Source organism: Lolium perenne, chromosome 1 (assembly GCF_019359855.2).
Source record: "Lolium perenne isolate Kyuss_39 chromosome 1, Kyuss_2.0, whole genome shotgun sequence".
Lineage (NCBI taxonomy): Eukaryota > Viridiplantae > Streptophyta > Magnoliopsida > Poales > Poaceae > Lolium > Lolium perenne.
In genome coordinates this window covers 137,901,098-137,922,065 of record NC_067244.2, presented here as the reverse complement: position 1 = coordinate 137,922,065, position 20,968 = coordinate 137,901,098, and the positions used below count along the sequence as shown (strand labels likewise).

Below are 20,968 nucleotides of genomic sequence, written 5' to 3'. Positions count from 1 at the left end.
AGGGAACTCTATAAGCCACATTGGTCGGCACCTGAGGGCCTGCTGCACACCCCATTTCCGCTTTTGGGACAGGCCCACATACATTGGCTGGTTTTTCTATCTATTTTTTTGGTTTTTAGCATATTTCTTGGATTTTCGTTTGGTTTCTCAGTTTTCGAAAAGTGTCCGAACTGTTTTAAATCAAACAATTTTGAAATCTCAAGAGTTTTCAAATCAGGATTTTCTCTCAAAAAATAATATTTTCAAAATCTAAATATTTTTGAAGTTTAACTTTTTTTAATTTAATTGTTTTTAAATTTGAAGAATTTTGATATTTTAAAGTGTTTTAAATCAACACAATTTTATAATTTAAGCATTTTTTAATTCAGACATTTCTTAAATGTAAACATTCTAAAATTTTAAAAATTTCTAAATCTGCACATTTTCAAATTTAAACATTTTTTGTACGCGTATCTTAATAATTTTTCAAATAGTAAATAAAAGAAACAGAAAAAAATGAAAAAAAAGTATATTGAACAGAAAAAGAAGAAGCCTGCATATAAATGGGCCGGCCTGTCTCGCACACTGGATGTTCAGCCCGATGTAAGCCGACCTGGCCCACCTTCGAGTCCTCTATGAGAATTGACGAGTCACGTTTTGTTAGCTGTAGCCTCTTTTTCATCTAAAAAAAAACAGTAGCCTTTTTTTTTTCCATGAGCAGTAGCATCGTTTGTACCGAGTGAAGACCAAGTCTACACGGTATATGACGATGACGACGCTAACTAAACTTGGAGACGGCGACGCAAAACCATATTTGTCGCTCAAGTATATATGGTATCCTATAAAACCCATCCAATCGAGGCGAAACCGGAGCAGCACCATGGACACGTGGCAGATACTCCTCGGTGCGATCCTCGGCGCCCTCCCACTCATCCTCCTCCTCCTCCGCAATGGCATCTGGCGGCGCCGCCTCCCGCCTGGGCCGCCCTCCGTGCCGGTGCTGGGCAGCGTGGTGTTGCTCACCAACTCGCTCGCCGACGTAGAGCCCCTCCTCCGGCGCCTTTTCGCGCGGTACGGCCCCGTCGTCTCGCTGCGCGTTGGATCCCACCTCTCCATCTTCGTCGCCGACCGCCGCCTCGCGCATGCGGCGCTCGTGGAGAGCGGCGCAGCCCTGGCCGACCGGCCACCCCTTTCTACCGTCACGCTCCTCGGCGAGAACGACAACACCATCACGCGCGCCAGCTACGGGCCCGTGTGGCGCCTCCTTCGCCGCAACCTCGTCGCCGAGACGCTGCACCCGTCGCGGGTCCGCCTCTTCGGGCCCGCGCGCTCCTGGGTGCGCGGCGTGCTCGTCCAGAAGCTGCGGGAGGATTCCGCCGGCGGGGCGGCCGTCGTGGAGACGTTCCAGTACGCCATGTTCTGTCTCCTCGTGCTCATGTGCTTCGGCGAGCGGCTCGACGAGGCCGCGGTGCGCGCCATCGCCGCCGCGCAGCGCAACCACCTGCTCTACATCAGCAGCAAGATGTCCGTCTTCGCCTTCTTCCCGTCGCTCACCAAGCATCTCTTCCGCGACCGCCTCAAGACAGCGCACGCCATGCGGCAGCGGCAGAAGGAGCTGTTCGTGCCGCTGATCAACGCGCGCCGGGAGTACAAGAGCCGCGGCGGCGAGATCGGGAAAGAGACCACGTTCGAGCACTCGTACGTGGACACCCTGCTCGACATCAAGCTCCCCGAGGAGGGGAACCGCCCGCTCACGGACGACGAGATGGTCAACCTCTGCGGCGAGTTCCTCAACGCCGGCACCGACACCACCTCCACCGGGCTGCAGTGGATCATGGCCGAACTGGTCAAGAACCCGGCGATACAGGAGAATCTCTACAAGGAGATCAGTGCCACGACTGGGGACGAACAGGTCGAGGTCTCCGAGGATGACGTCCACAAGATGCCTTACCTCAAAGCCGTCGTCCTCGAGGGACTGCGCAAGCACCCGCCGGGGCACTTCGTGCTGCCGCACAAGCCGGCGGAGGACATGGAGATCGGCGGGTACCTCATCCCCAAGGGCGCCACGGTGAACTTCATGATCGCCGAGATGGGCCGCGACGAGCGGGAGTGGGAGAAGCCGCTGGAGTTCTCGCCGGAGCGGTTCCTGCCAGGCGGCGCGGGCGAAGGGGTGGACGTGACCGGCAATCGTGAGATCAAGATGATGCCGTTCGGCGTGGGCCGAAGGATCTGCGCGGGACTCGGCATCGCCATGCTCCACCTCGAGTACTTCGTGGCCAACATGGTGAGGGAGTTTGAGTGGCAGGAGGTCGCAGGTCAGGAGGTGGACTTCGCCGAGAAGCCCGAGTTCACCGTCGTCATGAAGAAACCGCTGCGCCCGCGCCTAGTGCCCCGTAGGACTTCTTAGAATAAAAGAACTTCGATCATCAACTGGTATTATTTCGATCGATTGTTCTCGCTTAGTTCAAATGTTTAATTCATGTTGATGATGGAATTCGTTGGTGGATAGTATGATGGAAATTTACTAGTGCTACTGTCGAGACATTGGGATGATTAATGCGCTTGTTGCTCTATGTTTACTTGTTGAACTCTTCGGAGTATTTGCTAAATAATCAGTGAAAGATCAGTTTCATCTTCCAGTTCGGTGAGCAAGCAAGAACCTAATCAGATTGCTTGCGGTTGCATCAGCCATAGTCGAGGAGGAGCTTGTCCACACGGATGAGAATGAGCGAGAGCTCAGAACGCGTGACAAGAGGCCGGAAGGACGGAAGGTCCAAGTGCAATTGTGCGGTGCTCAAGTAGTATGAGGCTGGAAGGAGCTGGGGATTGCTGATGAATATGGACGTAGATATCTCCGGATCATTTCTCGAATGTTTCTGTCCGACAAGTCTTTTTCCTCCTGTATTCGAATAAGAAACGGAAAGCGAGAGAAAGTAACGGCGTTACACAAATGATTCGTGTCCATCGAACAAGGCGCCGTCCAAGTCATGATCATGAGATAGCAACAATTCAGCCTTCTCTATTCATAAGTTCCGACGTGGAACCAAATGCCATTTGGACTGGGGCGTGGAATCCGTCACCTCGCCTACCGGTGGGGGGTTTTCGAATGCCGGTGTTACAGTGCAGATACAGGCTTTACATCAAGCAATTCCCGTATTATTCCATCCAGGTAGATTTTGTAAAATTATCGTTGGCGGTGGCATCATCAAAACTCAAAAGTAGCAAACGTCTGAACTCAGAGCAGGTCTTCGGCGCAGTATGGTGGGGAAATTGAGCGAACAGGATGGACAAAACAACAAAACAAAATCTCAAAAAAGGATGGACAAAACAACAAAACGCCATGATACCTCCCCACTGAAACCGAACAATCTTACATCGGGTGAAACCTATATGACGCCTGTTGCGCCCGTTAGCGACACAACGCGTACCCCGCGCGAGCTTCTTGGGCCGGCCAATGGCACCTTATAGGCATCGTCTCTTTTCCGTCAGCGAGAGCCGAGAGCGAGCTCCTTCCCCATTTTTTCCTCCGGTTCTTCAGCTTACTCCTTTTTCGTATGATTCCCGATCTATTTCTCGTAGTCTAGCTCAAATCGCAGCGACAACATGGTTCTTCTGTCTCTTCCGCCGTCCAGGGTGGCTGCAGGTATGTGGATTTCGTCTCCCATCTCTTGAATTGCCTCAGTGATTGTCCACCTCGAACCCTAATTTTGTTCTATTCATGTTCCTTTGTAGATCTTCGAGACGTTTAGCTGTGTTGGTGTTGTGATTTTGTCACCAAATCCTGTATGTATTTCATGTTTCAGTCGCCTGTTTATTGGGAGACATTGATCGGAAGTGGCAGTGAAAGGAGGTGGTGGTAGCATTGTGTTTCTTCTTTGGGGGATTCTACTACATATGGTTTTGTAGACTCGATTTTGTTTCTTCTTGATATGATTAGCCTAAGAGCATCTCCATCGGCGGACCCGATAGCGACCTCGATAGCCTTTTGGGGGCCGGCAGCGAAAATAGGCTCACACCGATGCGTCGTAAATGGCGTCGGCCTATTTTTAAGCCCAATAGAAGCGTCGGCAATCCCGTGCTGGCCCCTTGGCCAAGGGTGTAAATCAGGCGCGCCGGCGCCTCGTGGGACGACATATTTCGTGGGTGGGGGCGCCTTGTCAGCGAGAGGACGTGGCGGTTCGCATCGGAAACGGCGCGGGGAGGTTGGTCATCGGCGTTAATGGCCTCCCGCGCAGAAACCCAAGCGGCGACGAGGGCGGCGACTGGCCACGTGGTGTCCACCTACCTTACCCACACGCCTTCAATGCGCGTCCGCCGCCTCCCTTAAAACCCCAGCAGCGCGCACTTCTCTCTGTTCCCCGCCTTCCAACCCTAGCTGCCGCCGTCCAACCGCCGCACAAACCTCCCACGCACCCCGCTGACGATGGCGCACAACGACGAGGCCGGCTGCAGCGGCGGCGACGTGCTCTGCTCGTTGCTGCTCAGCCTCGACGAGACCAACGTACTGTACTGGCACCGTATCCCCGTGCCAGTACATTACAAACTGCCGCACGACTGGCACGTCTCCAACGACGGCTTCACCGTGACGCCGTTGCCACCACCAGGAGCACAGACGCGGGCCCTCGCCAGGGAACGACGGAGCTTGATGATGCCGGAGGAGAGGAGCTTGCCGGATAACGCTGTCTACAGCCTGGCCTGGGCACGACGTTTCGAAGAGGAGTGTGCCGCGAGCTCGCGCGGACGGCCAACTGCTCGAGCGGCCGCTTCAACACCGTCGGCCGCCGTGCTTGGTGGTACGGCCGCGATGTCGACAACACGCTCCGCCAGTACGGCTTCCGCCAGCGCGTCCGCGGCGACAGGCAACTGGACCCGCTGTACTTCCCGCAGGCGGCGTGCATGGCGCCGGCGCCGACTCAGCAGAGGGCGCCGGAAAGGAGCGCGGCGTCCGAAAGCTCGCGCACCGGATCGTCATCTGCCGTCCCGCGCACGCGCTCGGCCGCGCCCGCGCTCGGCCGCGCCCGCGCCTCCTTCCGGAGGCGTCGTCATCCACGACGAGGCGAAACGCGCGTCCTCTACTCCGGCCCGTCGGACGATGGGGTCGGGCCGCCGCACCCGCATCAAGGAGGAGGACGCCGCAGCCTTGCCACTAGTTCCGCCGACGAAGAAGACATGGTGGGAGAAGGAGGCCGAGGCGCATGTGACCCTCCGTGGCAACGACGACGAGGAGGAGTTCCCGGGCCAGAACTTCATTCTCGGCCGCTCCGTCGACGAAGACTACCGGCATATCGCGATCGACCCACAGCAGGTGGTGGTGTGGTCCGCCAGGGACCACGGCGCCAACTTCGTCGGACCATCGGAGCTGCCGGTGCCAATGGAAGAGAAATCCGACGAGAACGACAGCTGGTCCTTCGGTGCATCCAGCGACGACAGCGACAACCTGGACTTCAGCGCCTTCGACTCCCGACGCAGCTAGATGTTTTATTTAGTTGTTTAATTCAAATTCGCTTTAAATTTGTACAAATTTCGTTCAAAATTCGTATGAATATCGTTTTAAAATTTTGATTTTAAATTTTAAAATCTATCGAGGCTAGCGTATGGGGGCACCAGTGTGGGAGCAGCATCCCCAAATAGAGGATGCTCTGCCGGCGCCTCCCATACGGCAATGACAGCAACCTGCCGGCGCCTATTTGGAGACCGCCTGTCGACATGCTCTAAAGTTTGTTATACCGTGGAGGGCTCCAGAGGATTCTACCATGGAAGTTTTTGTAGGCTCGATTTCATTTGGTTTTGAACAGATTCACCTAATGTTATGTTGTACCATGTTAAGCAGGTTCGTTTTTTTTTTTAGATAAAAGGCACTCAAGTGCCCAACTTTGAATTAACAAAGCCAACAACGGCGAGAACGATACATAGTGCTGAACCCAGCTTACAAAACGACACCACACACCCACACGAACTACCGAAGAAGCTACAACCGGAAGCGTGATCAACGAACTCAACTAAAGCGCCTACGAGACTCGGAGAAGAGCTGGAGTCTACAGTGTCGGGCCGGAGCTCACCCGAGAGCGAGCCATTTTCACGCGCGCCTCAACAAAACTCCTCCGATGCAGAAACACCACCGGAGGCCGACCACCACCGGGGGCCAACCTTCGTTGCTCACAAACCGCACAGCAGCGCCAAGGAAGCTCGACAAGGGAAGGGGACGAAGCAAGCTTTGCCGAGGATCGCTAGACGAAGAGCCAACACCAAGAGGCACCGCACCTCCGCCGCACAACCAACGGAGAGCCATACGCCATGTACTCCAAGGCGGTATCTTCAAGAAGAGTACGGCGCCAAAGCGTCGCTACCGCCTGATCCAGAGATCGTGGGTTTTCACCCGGAGGTCGTGGCTGAACCGAGCGCCGCCACACCGACGCCTTCAACAAGGGAACGACGTCCACGGACGTCGCCGTCGTGGCCCAAACGGGCAAGGGTTTCCCCCGGCAATAGCACTCTGCCCATCCACACAGGGAAGCGGTCGCCGCCGTAGCAACAACCGCCCCGCTGTCACAGCATGTGGCTCGCCGGAACCACGCCGTCCACACGGCCGAGGCTCCCAACCAGCACCCGAGTCTCTGGTTCGCCCGCCAACCAGCAGAACTCCCACCGTCCGGGGCCGCCGCCCCGGCGTCCCACCTCTGCAAACTGACCACCTAAGAGAGAGCAAAGGACAACGTCGAGAAGCCACCGACCGCCAACCAAGGCGCAGGCCGGCCACCGCAACCAGCACCACCGAAGCAAGACGTGAGGAGATCCGACCCGAACCTGCGAAAGCGGCCGCCTTCAGCCCCCGCGGCTGTCGGCGCCAGCAGATCTGGGACGGAGACGGCTCGAAGGGGATCAGGCCCCTGCCTTGGTCCGCACCCGCGGAGGCCCAAGGAGCCGCCACCACCGCAACAGGCGGCCTCCACGTCGAGCATGCGCCAGCGCTGCGCCGCCGCCTGCCTTGCATCTCGCCGCGCCGGTCGCCATCCGCGCCGTCGTCGCCTCCACCAGACCGACAGGGCAGAGGTCGCGCCGCCCGCCGCCGAGGTCGCTCCGGGGAGGGACCACCTCCGCAAGCACGCCAAGGGGTGCGCCGTCTCCACGCCGACGCCGGAGCTCCGCGCCGCCACGCCCGACGCCCAGCGCGGCGCCCTCACCGGCAGCGAACGGCCCGCGCCGCCACCACCGTGCGAGGGAGAGGGCCGCCGGCGCCGGCGCCGCGCGGGCTTTGCCCGGCGACGCCCTCTGACGGTGGCGAGACGGAGGGGGAGGGGAGGGGGGGGGGGGGGGGGTCGGGGAGGGGCGCCGCCACGGGCTCCCGGCCGCTCGCGGGAGCGACGCGAGAGCGCTCAGAATCTCTCAAGTTGGACTGCTGTTAAGCAGGTTCGTCTGGTGGATGTTATGGAGGGAGTGACATGCTAGAATTTCAGTCAACGTCAAGCTCCAGTTGTGATCACTTTCCTCCACGTCGTTGCACGGCGACAGACTGTCTCTTCACTAGCTGTTCTCTTGCTAAGCAGCTGGCTCAAATACCACGGGAATCATACTAGTTCGCCTTCCCTGTACTTTACTTTTCTGTCTGTATCTGCTGTCCCTAGCTCTCCCTGGTATAGATGAGTTAGTTCAGTTACATCAGGTTCAGGAGTTGACACTGCTTCAGCGTGAACTATAATTGGTCTTGTACTTGTACTCTTCTACTTCTTCTGAAACCGAAGAATGCAGCGCTGCAGCTTTTGTCAAATTATCTTGTAGGGATAGGTCATTTCATAGAACTTTATCTGTATGGAGATAGATGGTGTAGTTCATCGCAGATAGTGTGGTTTGTTTGTTCTTCAAAAAGTAGCATATACTGTAGTTTACTTTTGGCCTAGAAATCTTGTTCTTGGTTCTGATATTCTAATATTTGTTGCCCGATGTTGAATTCATGCCTTCTGTAAAGCTTGTAGGCTCTCTAAGAACGATGGTGCTTCTGAAACCCTCTATGTCCATGGATTTAAACGTAACCGGGCCACACCTGATGTGAGGCAAGGTAATGGCTTCTATGCAGTTCCATTTTTTTTATGGAGGAGAGAGAGAAGAGATAAAATCGTGTTGGGAAAGAAAGAGCCCTTAAATAGGCTCCTCCAAATCCAACCGTTATGTCCAGTTTTTGCCTAAGCGGTACTACCGCTTTGGGTAAGCGGTACTACCGCTCTGAGTTCGAATTCCCCAGATCTGGTCCATGTGGACGCAGAGCGGTACTACCGCTCGCGGTACCGCTCGAGGTACCGCAACAGGGTCCAAACCTTACTGGACTCGAAGCGGTACCAGAGGGGTACTGCCGTAACTAGTTACGGTACCTAGGCGGTACCGTGAGCGGTGCTACCGCTCGTGAGCGGTGATACCGCTCGTGAGCGGTACTACCGCTCCAGGTACTGCAGGGGTACCGCAACTCGTATTCTGGGTCAGTCTCAGCGCAGACTCAGAGCGGTACCGTGGACGGTACCTATAGAGGTAGCGGTACTACCGCTACAGGTACCGGTAGTACTGGCCTGGCTAAAACTGGTTTTCTCCCCTTTTTCTCTCCAGCCATGTCACCTCGCGATACACACACAAAACCAGAAAACCTATCAACTACGCTTCAGTCTTCCGATCTTGACGTGTCCAGCGAGGTCACCGTGCACTTGCAAATCTAACAATGATACTCAAGGCACACGGTGAGATTACTCAAGTGTTGTCATCAAACACACAAAACTTGGGGTTTAAACTTTGCTCTTACAAGATGTCCTCTGCTCCTTCTGGGTTGTCGTTGTCCTCCTCAAGGCGATTCACACAATTTAAGCAGGGGATTTAAGAGTGGTATGAGTACGAGCGTACTCAACAAGTTCATTATAGAAAAGAGGTGTTTAATGCACTAACTACGATATCAGACCAGAAAGTCTAATACCAATGCAGGTTTTCATAATCATTTCTTCAAGAGGTTGTTTTATTCAGAAGAACTATGTCCGTCAGCCTTCACCGGTTTACTAGAACTTCACAGAGTTCCTTTCCGGCGGTGTTCGCAGTTCCATACCCGGAACAGGGAGTGCCAGGTCACGATTCATTACACTCTGCAGAGGTGTGTTGCTTTACCCATAAGAGATCTTAACCTTGGTGCCAACCGGGCAGATTTCCCGTCCACACTTCCTTTGGTGTGAGGCCCGGTATAAGGTCTTAGCCAAATCATATTCCCCCGCTACCTCGCACACCCACCCTTTCTTGCAATTCCCCGACCCTGGGTCCTCGCCGGTGCTCTTATACCAACTAAGCACGGCCCCCGACCACGACGACAGTCTGGGATCAAACCAAACTCCTTCGCCGGTAGATGCAACCCATCATAGACCGCATTACCGTGGGGAATTAGAATGAGATCCCCACCCCACCGCTTGCCCAACCTGGGTCAAGTGTCTACGGTAAGCGCATCCGTTGATGTACGAGAGGTGGAAATACAATTGACTACTCCGTCCCACTCCAGATCTTATGGTTAACACGAGTTTTATGGCACAAGAATCACTAGACGACATTTGTTGTTTAATCGTAGATGGATATAAACCCTTGCAATGGAACCTCCACCATATCAACACAATCCATGGTTCCATTGCCAACCATATAGTCATATTCATAATTATGAAAATAGTGGTTTTTCTTTTTATGCAAGAGTGATAGTTATAATACTTTGCAAGTAATTTGGTAAAAATACTCAAATGACATGAGCAAGCGATGAACTTGCCTGAAGACTGCAAAGTGTTGCAGTTGGAAGGTGTGGACTAACCCTTGTCCCCTGTTGCTGAAAAATAGCATCATTGTCCGATAAGGGCAATGGTTAAAGAAGCAATTATGTATGATTCAGCTTTTTGGGTTTGTTCCCCCCTTTCCGGTGTTTTAATATTTCATGTAAGAGGTAATTACTAAGAATGATTTAGAGATACTCTGTTTAGGGTAAAATACTACCTTGAAATGTTGTCAAGGTGTTTTTAAAGTCCAAAACTATTTATGGACTTATTTTTATCATTAAAAATACAAGGTTTAATTTTTAATGATTAATTCCTTGCATTTAAATATGCCTTATTTTGAATTGTCTCAAAAATTCCATTTCATTTTTTTATTATGATAGAGAATTTTATGCTGAGTGGTGAAAGTGCATGGAGCCCCCATGTGTGGTTTTGGTAATTAATGACAATCCCTATGGACTAATGTTTGCATTGAGTTATATTTGTAGGAGTTGTCCATAGGCAATTCTTGAACCATATGTTGGCTTCAAGGTTGCAATAAGAAGAATTTGATGAAGGATATCAAGTGTCAAGTATGTCTTGAAGATGAAGATGAAGTGAGCCCTCAAGTTACATCAAGAAATCAATATGATGAAGAATGAAGAATGAAGTGCAAGTTCAAGATGAGCCAACTCGAAGAGTTCATAAGCTTGAAGCTTGCCATGGAGAAATGAAGTGCAAGTTCAAGATGAGCCATCTCGAAGAGATCCTTTGCTTGAGTCTTGCCATCCATATGGTGATCATGGATATGTGAAGATGCGCCGAAGAAGAAGCTCTCCCATGGTGGATTATGGGGGAGCAATCCACATGGTGGTCATGGTTATGTGAAGATGCGCCGAAGAAGAAGCTCTCCCATGGTGGATTATGGGGGAGCAATCCACAAGACTTCGTCAAGCAAGCACAAGCAAGAAAGGCGTTCCATCTTGTTGAGGTCAAGATCGTCGTCATCAAGCTCAAGTGGAATGCGCAAGTTTAAGGTTTGCTCTTGATAGGGTTTCTTTCACCGGTCTCATAGTGTAGTTGGAGACCGGTTTATAGTTTAGTTGCCGTACTATCAAGAGGGATCTCGAGTGAGTAACTCGATCGTATCGTTCGGAGAGAGCTCAAACCTTTGCATCCTTGCATCATCTTTCTTGGTTGTTATTTGGACCTTATCCATGTGATGTTTTAGAGCTTGTGCTTATTCTCATGACAAGCTCTAGTTCATCGAAAACGGATTTCGCATAGATCACTTGTTGCTTTTTCGAGTTTGGTTCATCATCTTCCTTGGTTGTTATTTGGATCTTATCCATGTGATGATTTAGAGCTTGTGCTTATTCTCATGACAAGCTCTAGTTCATCAAGAATGGTTTTTGCACGGGCAACTTGTTGCATTTTCGAGATAGGAGGTTTTACCGGTATATCCTTTTTAGATAGGTCAAACCTTTCATCATTTGTTTCTATCCTCCCTTGTTGGACTATGATGGTTTCCTGCATGATCTTGTAGAGCTTGTTCCTAGCTTCAAAACAAGCCCAAGATCATCAAAATCGGAGTCCGGATGCTAAAGTTATGCCCGTTTTAGTTTTGGTGTTTCTGCAGTTTGCCAGGCCGGATTTTTCGGAAATATCCGGGCCGGATTATCCGGCCGGATATTTCGGAAATATCCGGCCCCCTCGAAATCGGAAGAAAAGCAGCTCTGGACAGGGCCGGACATTTGGCCGGATTTTTACCAGGTTTTGTCCCTGAGGCCGGATTATCCGGCCCTTACTTAGGCCGGATTATCCAGCCCTGGTTTTGCCCAACGGCTCGATTTTCTTGGGGGGTATAAATACCCCCCTTCTTCCTCCTTGGGCTGTGGCTTCTCTCACTCTCTCGCTCCTCCATTGTTGAACTAGAGAAGCTTGCACTATCTCTCAATCCCTCCATGATTCTTGCCCCCATTTGAGGGAAAAGAGAGAGGAGATCTAGATCTACATTTCTACCAATCAAATCCATCTCTTTGTGAGTGGAACTCTCTAGATCTTGATCTTGGTGTTCTTTGTGAATTCCTTTGTTCTTCCTCTCTTATTCCCCCAATAGCTTTTGTAGCTTTGTTGGAATTTGAGAGAGAAGGACTTGAGCATCTTTGTGGTGTTCTTGCCATTGCATTTGGTGCATCGGTTTGAGTTCTCCACGGTGATTCGTGGTGGTGAAAACAAGAAGGTTGTTTCTCTTGGGTCTTTGGACCCTAGACGGCTTAGTGGCCTTTGTGGCATCTTTGTGGTGTTCTTGGGGACTCCAATTAAGTTGTGGAGAATCTTCAAGGGCAAGGCCTTTGTGGTATCTTAGTGGTGTTCTTGGGGACTCCAATTAAGTTGTGGAGATTCTTCAAGGGCAAGGCCTTTGTGGCAATTTATTGGGAGCCTCCAATTAAGTTGTGGAGATAGCCCCAAGCTTTGTGCAGGTTCGGTAACCTCCCTAAGGTTACATAGTGGATCGAGGACATCCCTCTTGGTGGGAATTCTCGAGGAAAATACGGTGGCCCTCGTGCATTTGGAGTGACTTGTCCTCCACACCGCTCCAACGGAGAGTAGCACTCGCAATAGTGTGAACTTCGGGCTACATCGTCGTCTCCCGCTTGCCTCGGTTATCTCTATACCCGAGCTCTTTACTTATGCACTTTACCTTGTGATAGCCATCGTGCTTGAAGTTATATATATCTTGCTATCACATACTTGCTTGTATTGCTTAGCATAGGTTGTTGGTGCACATAGGTGAACCATAGTATATAGGCTTTGGGCTTGACAACGTAAACGATAGTTTTATTCCGCATTTGTTAAGCCCATCTCATAAAAGTTTTAAATCGCCTATTCACCCCCCCTCTAGGCGACATCCGTGTCCTTTCAAGTGGTTTTCCTATTATTTTTTTAGAGCTTTAATACATTTATGAGATTTTGGAAAGTTTTGGCTTTATGGGAAATTTTTGAAAAGACATATATGCCCCTGGGCCCACCTGTCAGTGAGGCCTAGTGGGTTGGGTTAGACCCGCACAGTCCAACCGACCGACGCGGTCGTTCCCCACTCCTCTCCCTCTGTGCCGCTTCGACGAACCCTAACTCCTCTCCCTCTGCTTTGGCGACTCGCTTCGCCGTCGCCTTCGCCGAATTTCTCCGGCCGCCTTCGGCCATCCCCGCCGGCGAGATCAGGTGCGCCTGGTTCGCCTTTCGACGGTGCACCAGATCCTCCGCGTCAATCTGGCCCTCATCGCCTCCTCTGCTCGCCCCCAACTCGTCTGCGCACCCGCATGGTACCGTGGCGATCTGGTGGTCACCGACGTTCCGTGGCTGAGGTGCAGCCACGATCCTTGCCATGGTGGTGCGGTGCTGCAGCGAGGCTTTGCCTGGCCTGGCCTGGCGCCGCCGTGCCCCCGGCGTGTGCCGCCGTGGCCGCCATGGTTGTGTCCTTCGATCTGCTTCACCTGTAAGTACTCCACCGCCCCCTTCTCTCCCTCTCAGCTTTGCTCCTTATTCTTCTTGCCTGAGCTGCGGCTAATCCTCCCCATGGAGGAAACATGCCGTGTTGTTGCTTTGGTTCTGTGACCACTGCTGCTGTGTTTGTGCTGCTACGGTGCTTGTGCCGCTGCTGTGCATATGCTGCTGCTGTGCGTATGCTGCTGCTGCGCGCGTGCTGCTGCTGCGCGTTGCTTGCCATGGTTTCTAGATGCTATTGCCCTACTAGCCCTGTTCTATGCCTTGCTGATGCGCATTCCATGTCCTTGCTTATTGTCTCTGTTCAATCTTGTGGTTGTGGATGCTACTGGCTATCTAGATGCTCATCTGAGCAACCCTAGTCATTGTTGTTGCTTGATTACTTGTGTTATGCTAATGTTCTGCCCCCCTGGCTCACTACTGTGAGTAGTTCTTGCTTATAGCAAGTGCCATTGCCCTGGTGGTTTGTTTATTGTGTTCTAACTCATGATAATGCTCAAATGAGCATGATGGTTGGCTAGGCAGCTACCTCTCTTGATGATGTGCTTCTGGATAATTTATGAATCATTTGTTTGATTATCTGTGAAGTAACTGTTGATGATTTGGGACTATGTGAGTTATATGCTTCATGGATTGGTGCTAGGTTGGCTCTAGCATGTACTTGGATGCTCTGTCAGGCCCTGGTGATCATATGATCCCCAGTTGCTTGATGATTGGCTTCTGATCTACAATGTATGCCTCACTGGGCCTTCTCCTTGTGTCTGTGTGGTACTTAATTCTGTGCTGGTGCTTGTTTGTACTTGCTCAAGCATCTGCTGATGCTTGCAGTGATCCCTTGGATCATATGCAAGGTTCTGGTGCATTTATTACTTGTGTAATTCATTTATCTGTATTGCCTTGCTTTGTTGAATGGATAAATGATGTGAACTGCTTTGCAGTAATGATCATATGAATGGATTTAGTAGAGCTAGATGGATGCCAACCCTAGGTTGAGTACCCTATCCCTTCTTTGAACCCATTTGGGTGATGATAAGTGTTCATGGCTTAGTGACTTGGAATAATTGTGTGGTTGAGGTGGCCTCAACAGAAATTCCTTGCTGTTTAGGTAGCTCCCACCTCTGTGGCTTTGCTGTGGCTCTCACATGCTATCTGTTTGATCCATGATTGGATTTACAGTGGGGTTTGATGTTGAAAATGGACATAGACAAGTATTTGTCTATTAGTCTGATGGTGTAGCTAGCTATAGGTGCTAGGTGATCTTGGCTAGCTTAATAGGCTCAAATCCATGCTGGATTTCTTTGGTTATACCACTGGTTTGGTATAACCAGTGTTCCCTTGTGTTGATTTCCTATTGGATTTCCCTATGTTTGCTTGAACCAAATGGCTTGATAGCCAGATGATGACTGATGTCTACGGGAGCTTCTATTCTTGTAGACAGTGTTGGGCCTCCAAGAGCAGAGGGTCATAGAACAGCAGCAAGTTTCCCTTAAGTGGATCACCCAAGGTTTATCGATCTCAGGGAGGAAGAGGTCAAAGATATCCCTCTCAAGCAACCCTGCGATCACAATGCAAGAAGTCTCTTGTGTCCCCAACACACCTAATACACTTGTCAGATGTATAGGTGCACTAGTTCGGCAAAGAGATAGTGAGATGCAAGTAATATGGATGAGTATGAGTGGTAATAGCAATCTGAATAAAAATATGGCAGCGAGTAAACATGCAACAAAACAGTAAACAAACGGAGATTCGATGCTTGGAAGCAAGGCCCAGGGATCCTGCTTTCACTAGTGGACACTCTCAACAATGATCACATAATAGGACTACTCTACACCCTCTTGTTGGATGATGAACACCACTAATTGTGTAGGATTACACGAACCCTCAATGTCGGAGTTAACAAGCTCCACAATATTCAATGTTCATATTTAAATAACCTTAGAGTGCAAGATAGATCAACACAATTACACCGAGAACTAACATAGCTTGCACACTATCACCATCACACTATGAAGGAGGCATAGATCATATCAATACTATCATAGCAATAGTTAACTTCATAATCTACAAGAGATCACAATCATAATCTACGCCAAGTACTACACGATGCACACACTGTCACCATTACACCGTGGAGGAGGAATAGACTACTTTAATAACATCACTAGAGTAGCACATAGATGATATTCAGCTAGATCACATAAAGAGAGAGATGAACCACATAGCTACAGCGGAGCCCTCAGCCCCGGGGGTGAATTACTCCCTCCTCATCATGGAGACAGCGATGGCGGTGAAGATGGCGGTGGAGACGGCGGTGGAGATGACTCCGGGGGCAATTCCCCGTCCCGGCGGCGTGCCGGAACAGAGACTTCTGTCCCCCGAATTGGAGTTTCGCGATGGCGGCGGCTCTGGATGGTTTTCTCTGGTTTCGTCGAACTGGGTCGAGGTTTTAGGTCAGGGACGACTAAATAGGCAAAGAGGCGGAGTCGGAGGGGCCACAGGGGGCCCACACACTAGGGGGGCGCGCCCCCCTTGGCCGCGCCGCCCTGTGGGGTGGGGCCCCCTGGCTCCCCTCTGGCCCTTCTTTGGTGCTCTAGAAGCTTCCGGGATTTTTAAGATCTTCGGTGTTGATTTCGTCTGATTCCGAAAATATTTCCTTACTAGGATTTCTGAAACCAAAAACAGCAGAAAACAGCAACTGGCCTTTCGGCATCTCGTCAATAGGTTAGTTCCGGAAAGCGCATAAATATGACATAAAGTATGCATAAAACATGTAGATGTCATCAATAATGTGGCATGGAACATAAGAAATTATCGATACGTCGGAGACGTATCAGCATCCCCAAGCTTAGTTTCTGCTCGTCCCGAGCAGGTAAACGATAACAAAGATAATTTCTGGAGTGACATGCCATCATGACCTTGATCATACTATTGTAAACACATGTAATGAATGCAGCGATCCAAACAATGGTAAATGACATGAGTAAACAAATGAATCATATAGCAAAGAATTTTCATGAATAGTACTTCAAGACAAGCATCAATAAGTCTTGCATAAGAGTTAACTCATAAAGCAATAATTCAAAGTAAAGACATTGAAGAAACACAAAGGAAGATGAAGTTTCAGCGGTTGCTTTCAACTTATAACATGTATATCTCATGGATAGTTGTCAACATAGAGTAATATAACAAGTGCAATATGCAAGTATGTAGGAATCAATGCACAGTTCACACAAGTGTTTGCTTCTTGAGATGGAGAGAAATAGGTGAACTGACTCAACATAAAAGTAAAAGAATGGCCCTTCGCAGAGGGAAGCATTAATTGCTATATTTGTGCTAGAGCTTTGATTTTGAAAACAAGAAACAATTTTGTCAACGGTAGTAATAAAGCATATGTGTTATGTAAATTATATCCTACAAGTTGCAAGCCTCATGCATAGTATACTAATAGTGCCCGCACCTTGTCCTAATTAGCTCGGATTACCTGGATTATCATCGCAATGCACATGTTTTAACCAAGTGTCACAAAGGGGTACCTCTATGCCGCCTGTACAAAGGTCTAAGGAGAAAGCTCGCATTGGATTTCTCGCTTTTGATTATTCTCAACTTAGACATCCATACCGGGACAACATAGACAACAGATAATGGACTCCTCTTTAATGCATAAGCATGTAGCAACAATTAATTTTCTCATATGAGATTGAGGATATATGTCCAAAACTGAAACTTCCACCATGATTCATGGCTTTAGTTAGCGGCCCAATGTTCTTCTCTAACATTATGCATGCTCTAACCATTCTAGTGGTAAATCTCCCTTACTTCAGACAAGACGGACATGCATAGCAACTCACATGATATTCAACAAAGAGTAGTTGATGGCGTCCCCAGGAACATGGTTATCGCACAACAAGCAACTTAATAAGAGATAAAGTGCATAAGTACATATTCAATACCACAATAGTTTTTAGGCTATTTGTCCCATGAGCTATATATTGTAAAGGTGAAGGATAGAAATTTAAAGGTAGCACTAAAGCAATTTACTTTGGAATAGCGGAGAAATACCATGTAGTAGGTAGGTATGGTGGACACAAATGGCATAGTAGTTGGCTCAAGGATTTTGGATGCATGAGAAGTATTCCCTCTCGATACAAGGTTTAGGCTAGCATGGTTATTTGAAACAAACACAAGGATGAACCGGTGCAGCAAAACTCACATAAAAGACATATTGTAAACATTATAAGACTCTACACCGTCTTCCTTGTTGTTCAAATTCAATACTAGAAATTATCTAGACCTTAGAGAAACCACTTATGCAAACCAAATTTTAGCAAGCTCTATGTAGTTATTCATTAATAGGTGCAAAGTATATGATGTAAGAGCTTAATCATGAGCACAACAATTGCCAAGTATCACATTATTCAAGACATCATACCAATTACTACATGTAGCATTTCCGTTTCCAACCATATAACAATTAACGAAGCAGTTTCAACCTTCGCCATGAACATTAAAAGCTAAGAACACATGTGTTCATACGAACCAGCGGAGCGTGTCTCTCTCCCACACAAGCATTTATTCAAACAAAAACAAAAATAGAAACAAACAAACAGACGCTCCAAGTAAAGTACATAAGATGTGACCGAATAAAAATATAGTTTCAAGAGAAGGAACCTGATAATTTGTCGATGAAGAAGGGGATGCCTTGGGCATCCCCGAGCTTAGATGCTTGAGTATTCTTGAAATATGCAGGGATGAACCACCGGGGCATCCCCAAGCTTAGACTTTTCACCCTTCTTGATCGTAGTATATCATCCTCCTCTCTTGACCCTTGAAAACTTCCTCCACACCAAACTCGAAACAAACTCATTAGAGGGTTAGTGCATAATCAAAAATTCACATGTTCAGAGGTGACACATTCATTCTTAACACTTCTGGACATTGCCCAAAGCTACTGGAAGTCAATGGAACAAAGAAATCCATCCAACATAGCAAAAGAAGCAATGCGAAATAAAAGGCAGAATCTGTCAAAACAGAACAGTCCGTAAAGACGAATTTTATTGAGGCACCAGACTTGCTCAAATGAAAATGCTCAAATTGAATGAAAGTTGCGTACATATCTGAGGATCACTCACGTAAATTGGCATAATTTTCTGATTTACCTACAGAGAATTAGGCCCAGATTCGTGACAGCAAGAAATCTGTTTCTGCGCAGTAATCCAAATCTAGTATGAACCTTACTATCAAAGACTTTACTTGGCACAACAATGGAATAAAATAAGATAAGGAGAGGTTGCTACAGTAGTAACAACTTCCAAAACACAAATAAAAAACAAAATTACTGTAGTAAAATAAACACATGGGTTATCTCCCAAGAAGTTCTTTCTTTATAGCCATTAAGATGGGCTTAGCAGTTTTAATGATGCACTCGCAAGAAATAGTATTTGAAGCAAAAAGAGAGCATCAAGAGGCAAATTCAAAACATATTTAAGTCTAACCCACTTCCTATGCAAAGGAATCTTATACATAAATGAATTCATGAAGAACAAAGTGACAAGCATAAGAGGATAAAACACGAGTAACTTCAAGATTCTCAACATAAAGAGGGGAAACTTAATATTATTAAGATGCATATAACCATGTTTCCCTCTCTCATAATAACTTTCAGTAGCATCATTGATGAAATCCACAATATACCCATCACTTAAAACATTCTTATCATGATTCATATGCATAGAAGTATCATTAATTTTGGCATAAGAAGAGTTCTTCTCATTAATAGTAATTGGAGCAAGATTATTATCAAGAATCTGAACATGGTAAACAAGTTGCATATTAAGGGAATTGTTTTTGGCAATCCAATCATAACTATGACAAGTTTCATAAGGATAGTTATAACTTATATCATAGCATTCTTTATAATAATCATCAAAGGTCGGAGGCACAGTGTCATCATAAGAAATAGAATAGTTATCTTTCACAGTCGGTTTATCTGTGACCATACCATCATTGTTATTAGAAGGAGATGTATCAGACACATAATGATCAGTAGCAAAAGGATTTTCAAACACCTCTTCCCCAAGCTTAGAGCTTTCTATATCATTATGGGAGGAAGCATGGATAGCACTGATACTATGGCAATTATTATCATCATTTTCAGAATTAGTTTCCCAGAGATTTGCAATATCAAAAGTAGTGTGCTCATTCAAATCATGATCACTAATGTATGTAAAGGGCATAGGAAGATCATTGTATTCAGATTCATTATCATAATAATCATTAGGAGCAACATACTTACGGTTACCTAGCGTTATCTCATTCACGCGGGGATATGCCGTTACCTCTTTCTTTTTATTCTCCTTCTTCTTCTTCTTCTTCTTCTTCTTCTTCTTCTTCGTTCCCTTCTTCTTCTTCTTCTTCTTCTCTTCCTTCTCCTCGTTCCCTTCTTTAGGAGGAAGAGGCTTGAAGGGTGGCTTGTCCGCATAACCTGATTTACTTTCAGAAACAATAGAAGAAACTTGGGAGGATTCCTCCTTTTCATTAATTAGTTCAAAACACACAGCGGTCCTATCATATTTGGGCAAGGTGTCATCTTCCAAAATATTTTGTATGTAAGTATTTGTATGGCTATTATCAATGCAATAAGAAAAACACCCATGCAGGACATCATCAATATCAAGATCACTCATATGTAACAAAGAGATTTTTCTTGAGAGCTCTTCACACCACAAAAATAAAGTAAGTTCATCATGCTGATTAAGAGTAATTTCATCATCACAATACAAATTTGTAGCACTCATGGGGTTCAAATTATCATTGGAAGATCATTGAAAATTAAAATGACCCACTCCATGGCAAAGTTCACAAATAAAAGGATAGAGGGCACACACTTTTTTACCAAGATCATCTAGAGCCCTAAACCACTTCCTAGTTTTTTCATTAATATGATGGATACAATATTCATCTTTGATTTGATTAATTCCACAAGGTCTATGCATTCCACAAAAATTAGCATGCTTATAGGAAATAGCATTCTTAGGAGTTTGAGCATGCTTATTGCAATCATTAACAACAATTTCATTCATCATGCAAGCCTCTTTAAAAGGTTCATGATACTTATCAAAATTCTTCTTAGGCAATTCAAAATGAGAAGCAAAGGCTTTATAAAGATTTGCAGCAACTTGAGAGTCAAGACCATAAGTAGCACTCATATCTCGAAATTTATCAGTATCCATAAAGGCTTCAATGCATTCATAATCATAATTTATACCTGACTCTTTACCTTTGTTGTTCTCCCATCCTTCAGCGTTCTCCTCAATCCGATCAAGAAGATCCCACCTAGCTTCAACCTCCTTGCTTGTGAAAGATCCCTCCGAACAGGCATCCAGATAGTCCTTGTGTTGTCCTGAAAGCCTCGCATAAAAATTGTTAACAATAACATTACGGGGGAGCTCATGAATAGGACATTTGAGCATTAGTGACTTCAATCTCCCCCACGCTTGAGAAATACTTTCTCCATCACGAGGATAAAAGTTATAAATATAATTCCTATCAATATGCACTTCATGAGGAGGATAAAATTTAGAATAAAAGAGAGATACAATTTCCTCCCAACCAAGAGAATGACTATTCTTCAACAATTTATACCAATGCGCCGCTTTACCAGACAGCGAAACAGAGAATAGCTTCTTCCTCACTTCATCCATAGAGATACCTGCACACTTGAATAACCCGCA

At 47.6% G+C, this 20,968-nt stretch overlaps 1 protein-coding gene and 1 long non-coding RNA gene across 2 annotated transcripts; both read left to right on the top strand.

Moving 5' to 3' along the window:
• Positions 1-817: 817 nt before the first annotated feature.
• Positions 818-2,512, top strand: LOC127305804 (cytochrome P450 89A2). Its single transcript, XM_051336328.2, has one exon. The coding sequence runs from the start codon at positions 860-862 to the stop codon at positions 2,384-2,386; it is 1,527 nt and encodes a 508-aa protein (XP_051192288.1). The 5' UTR covers positions 818-859; the 3' UTR covers positions 2,387-2,512.
• A 936-nt stretch (positions 2,513-3,448) lies between these two features.
• Positions 3,449-3,886, top strand: LOC127296639 (uncharacterized). The gene is made up of 2 exons (XR_007848605.2): positions 3,449-3,622; positions 3,712-3,886. It is a non-coding gene; the product is annotated as an uncharacterized lncRNA (long non-coding RNA).
• The last annotated feature ends 17,082 nt before the right edge of the window (positions 3,887-20,968 follow it).

Coding starts and splice junctions, on each gene's coding strand:
- LOC127305804 (XM_051336328.2), top strand. CDS start 860: ATGGACACGTGGCAGATACTCCTCGGTGCGATCCTCGGCGCCCTCCCA.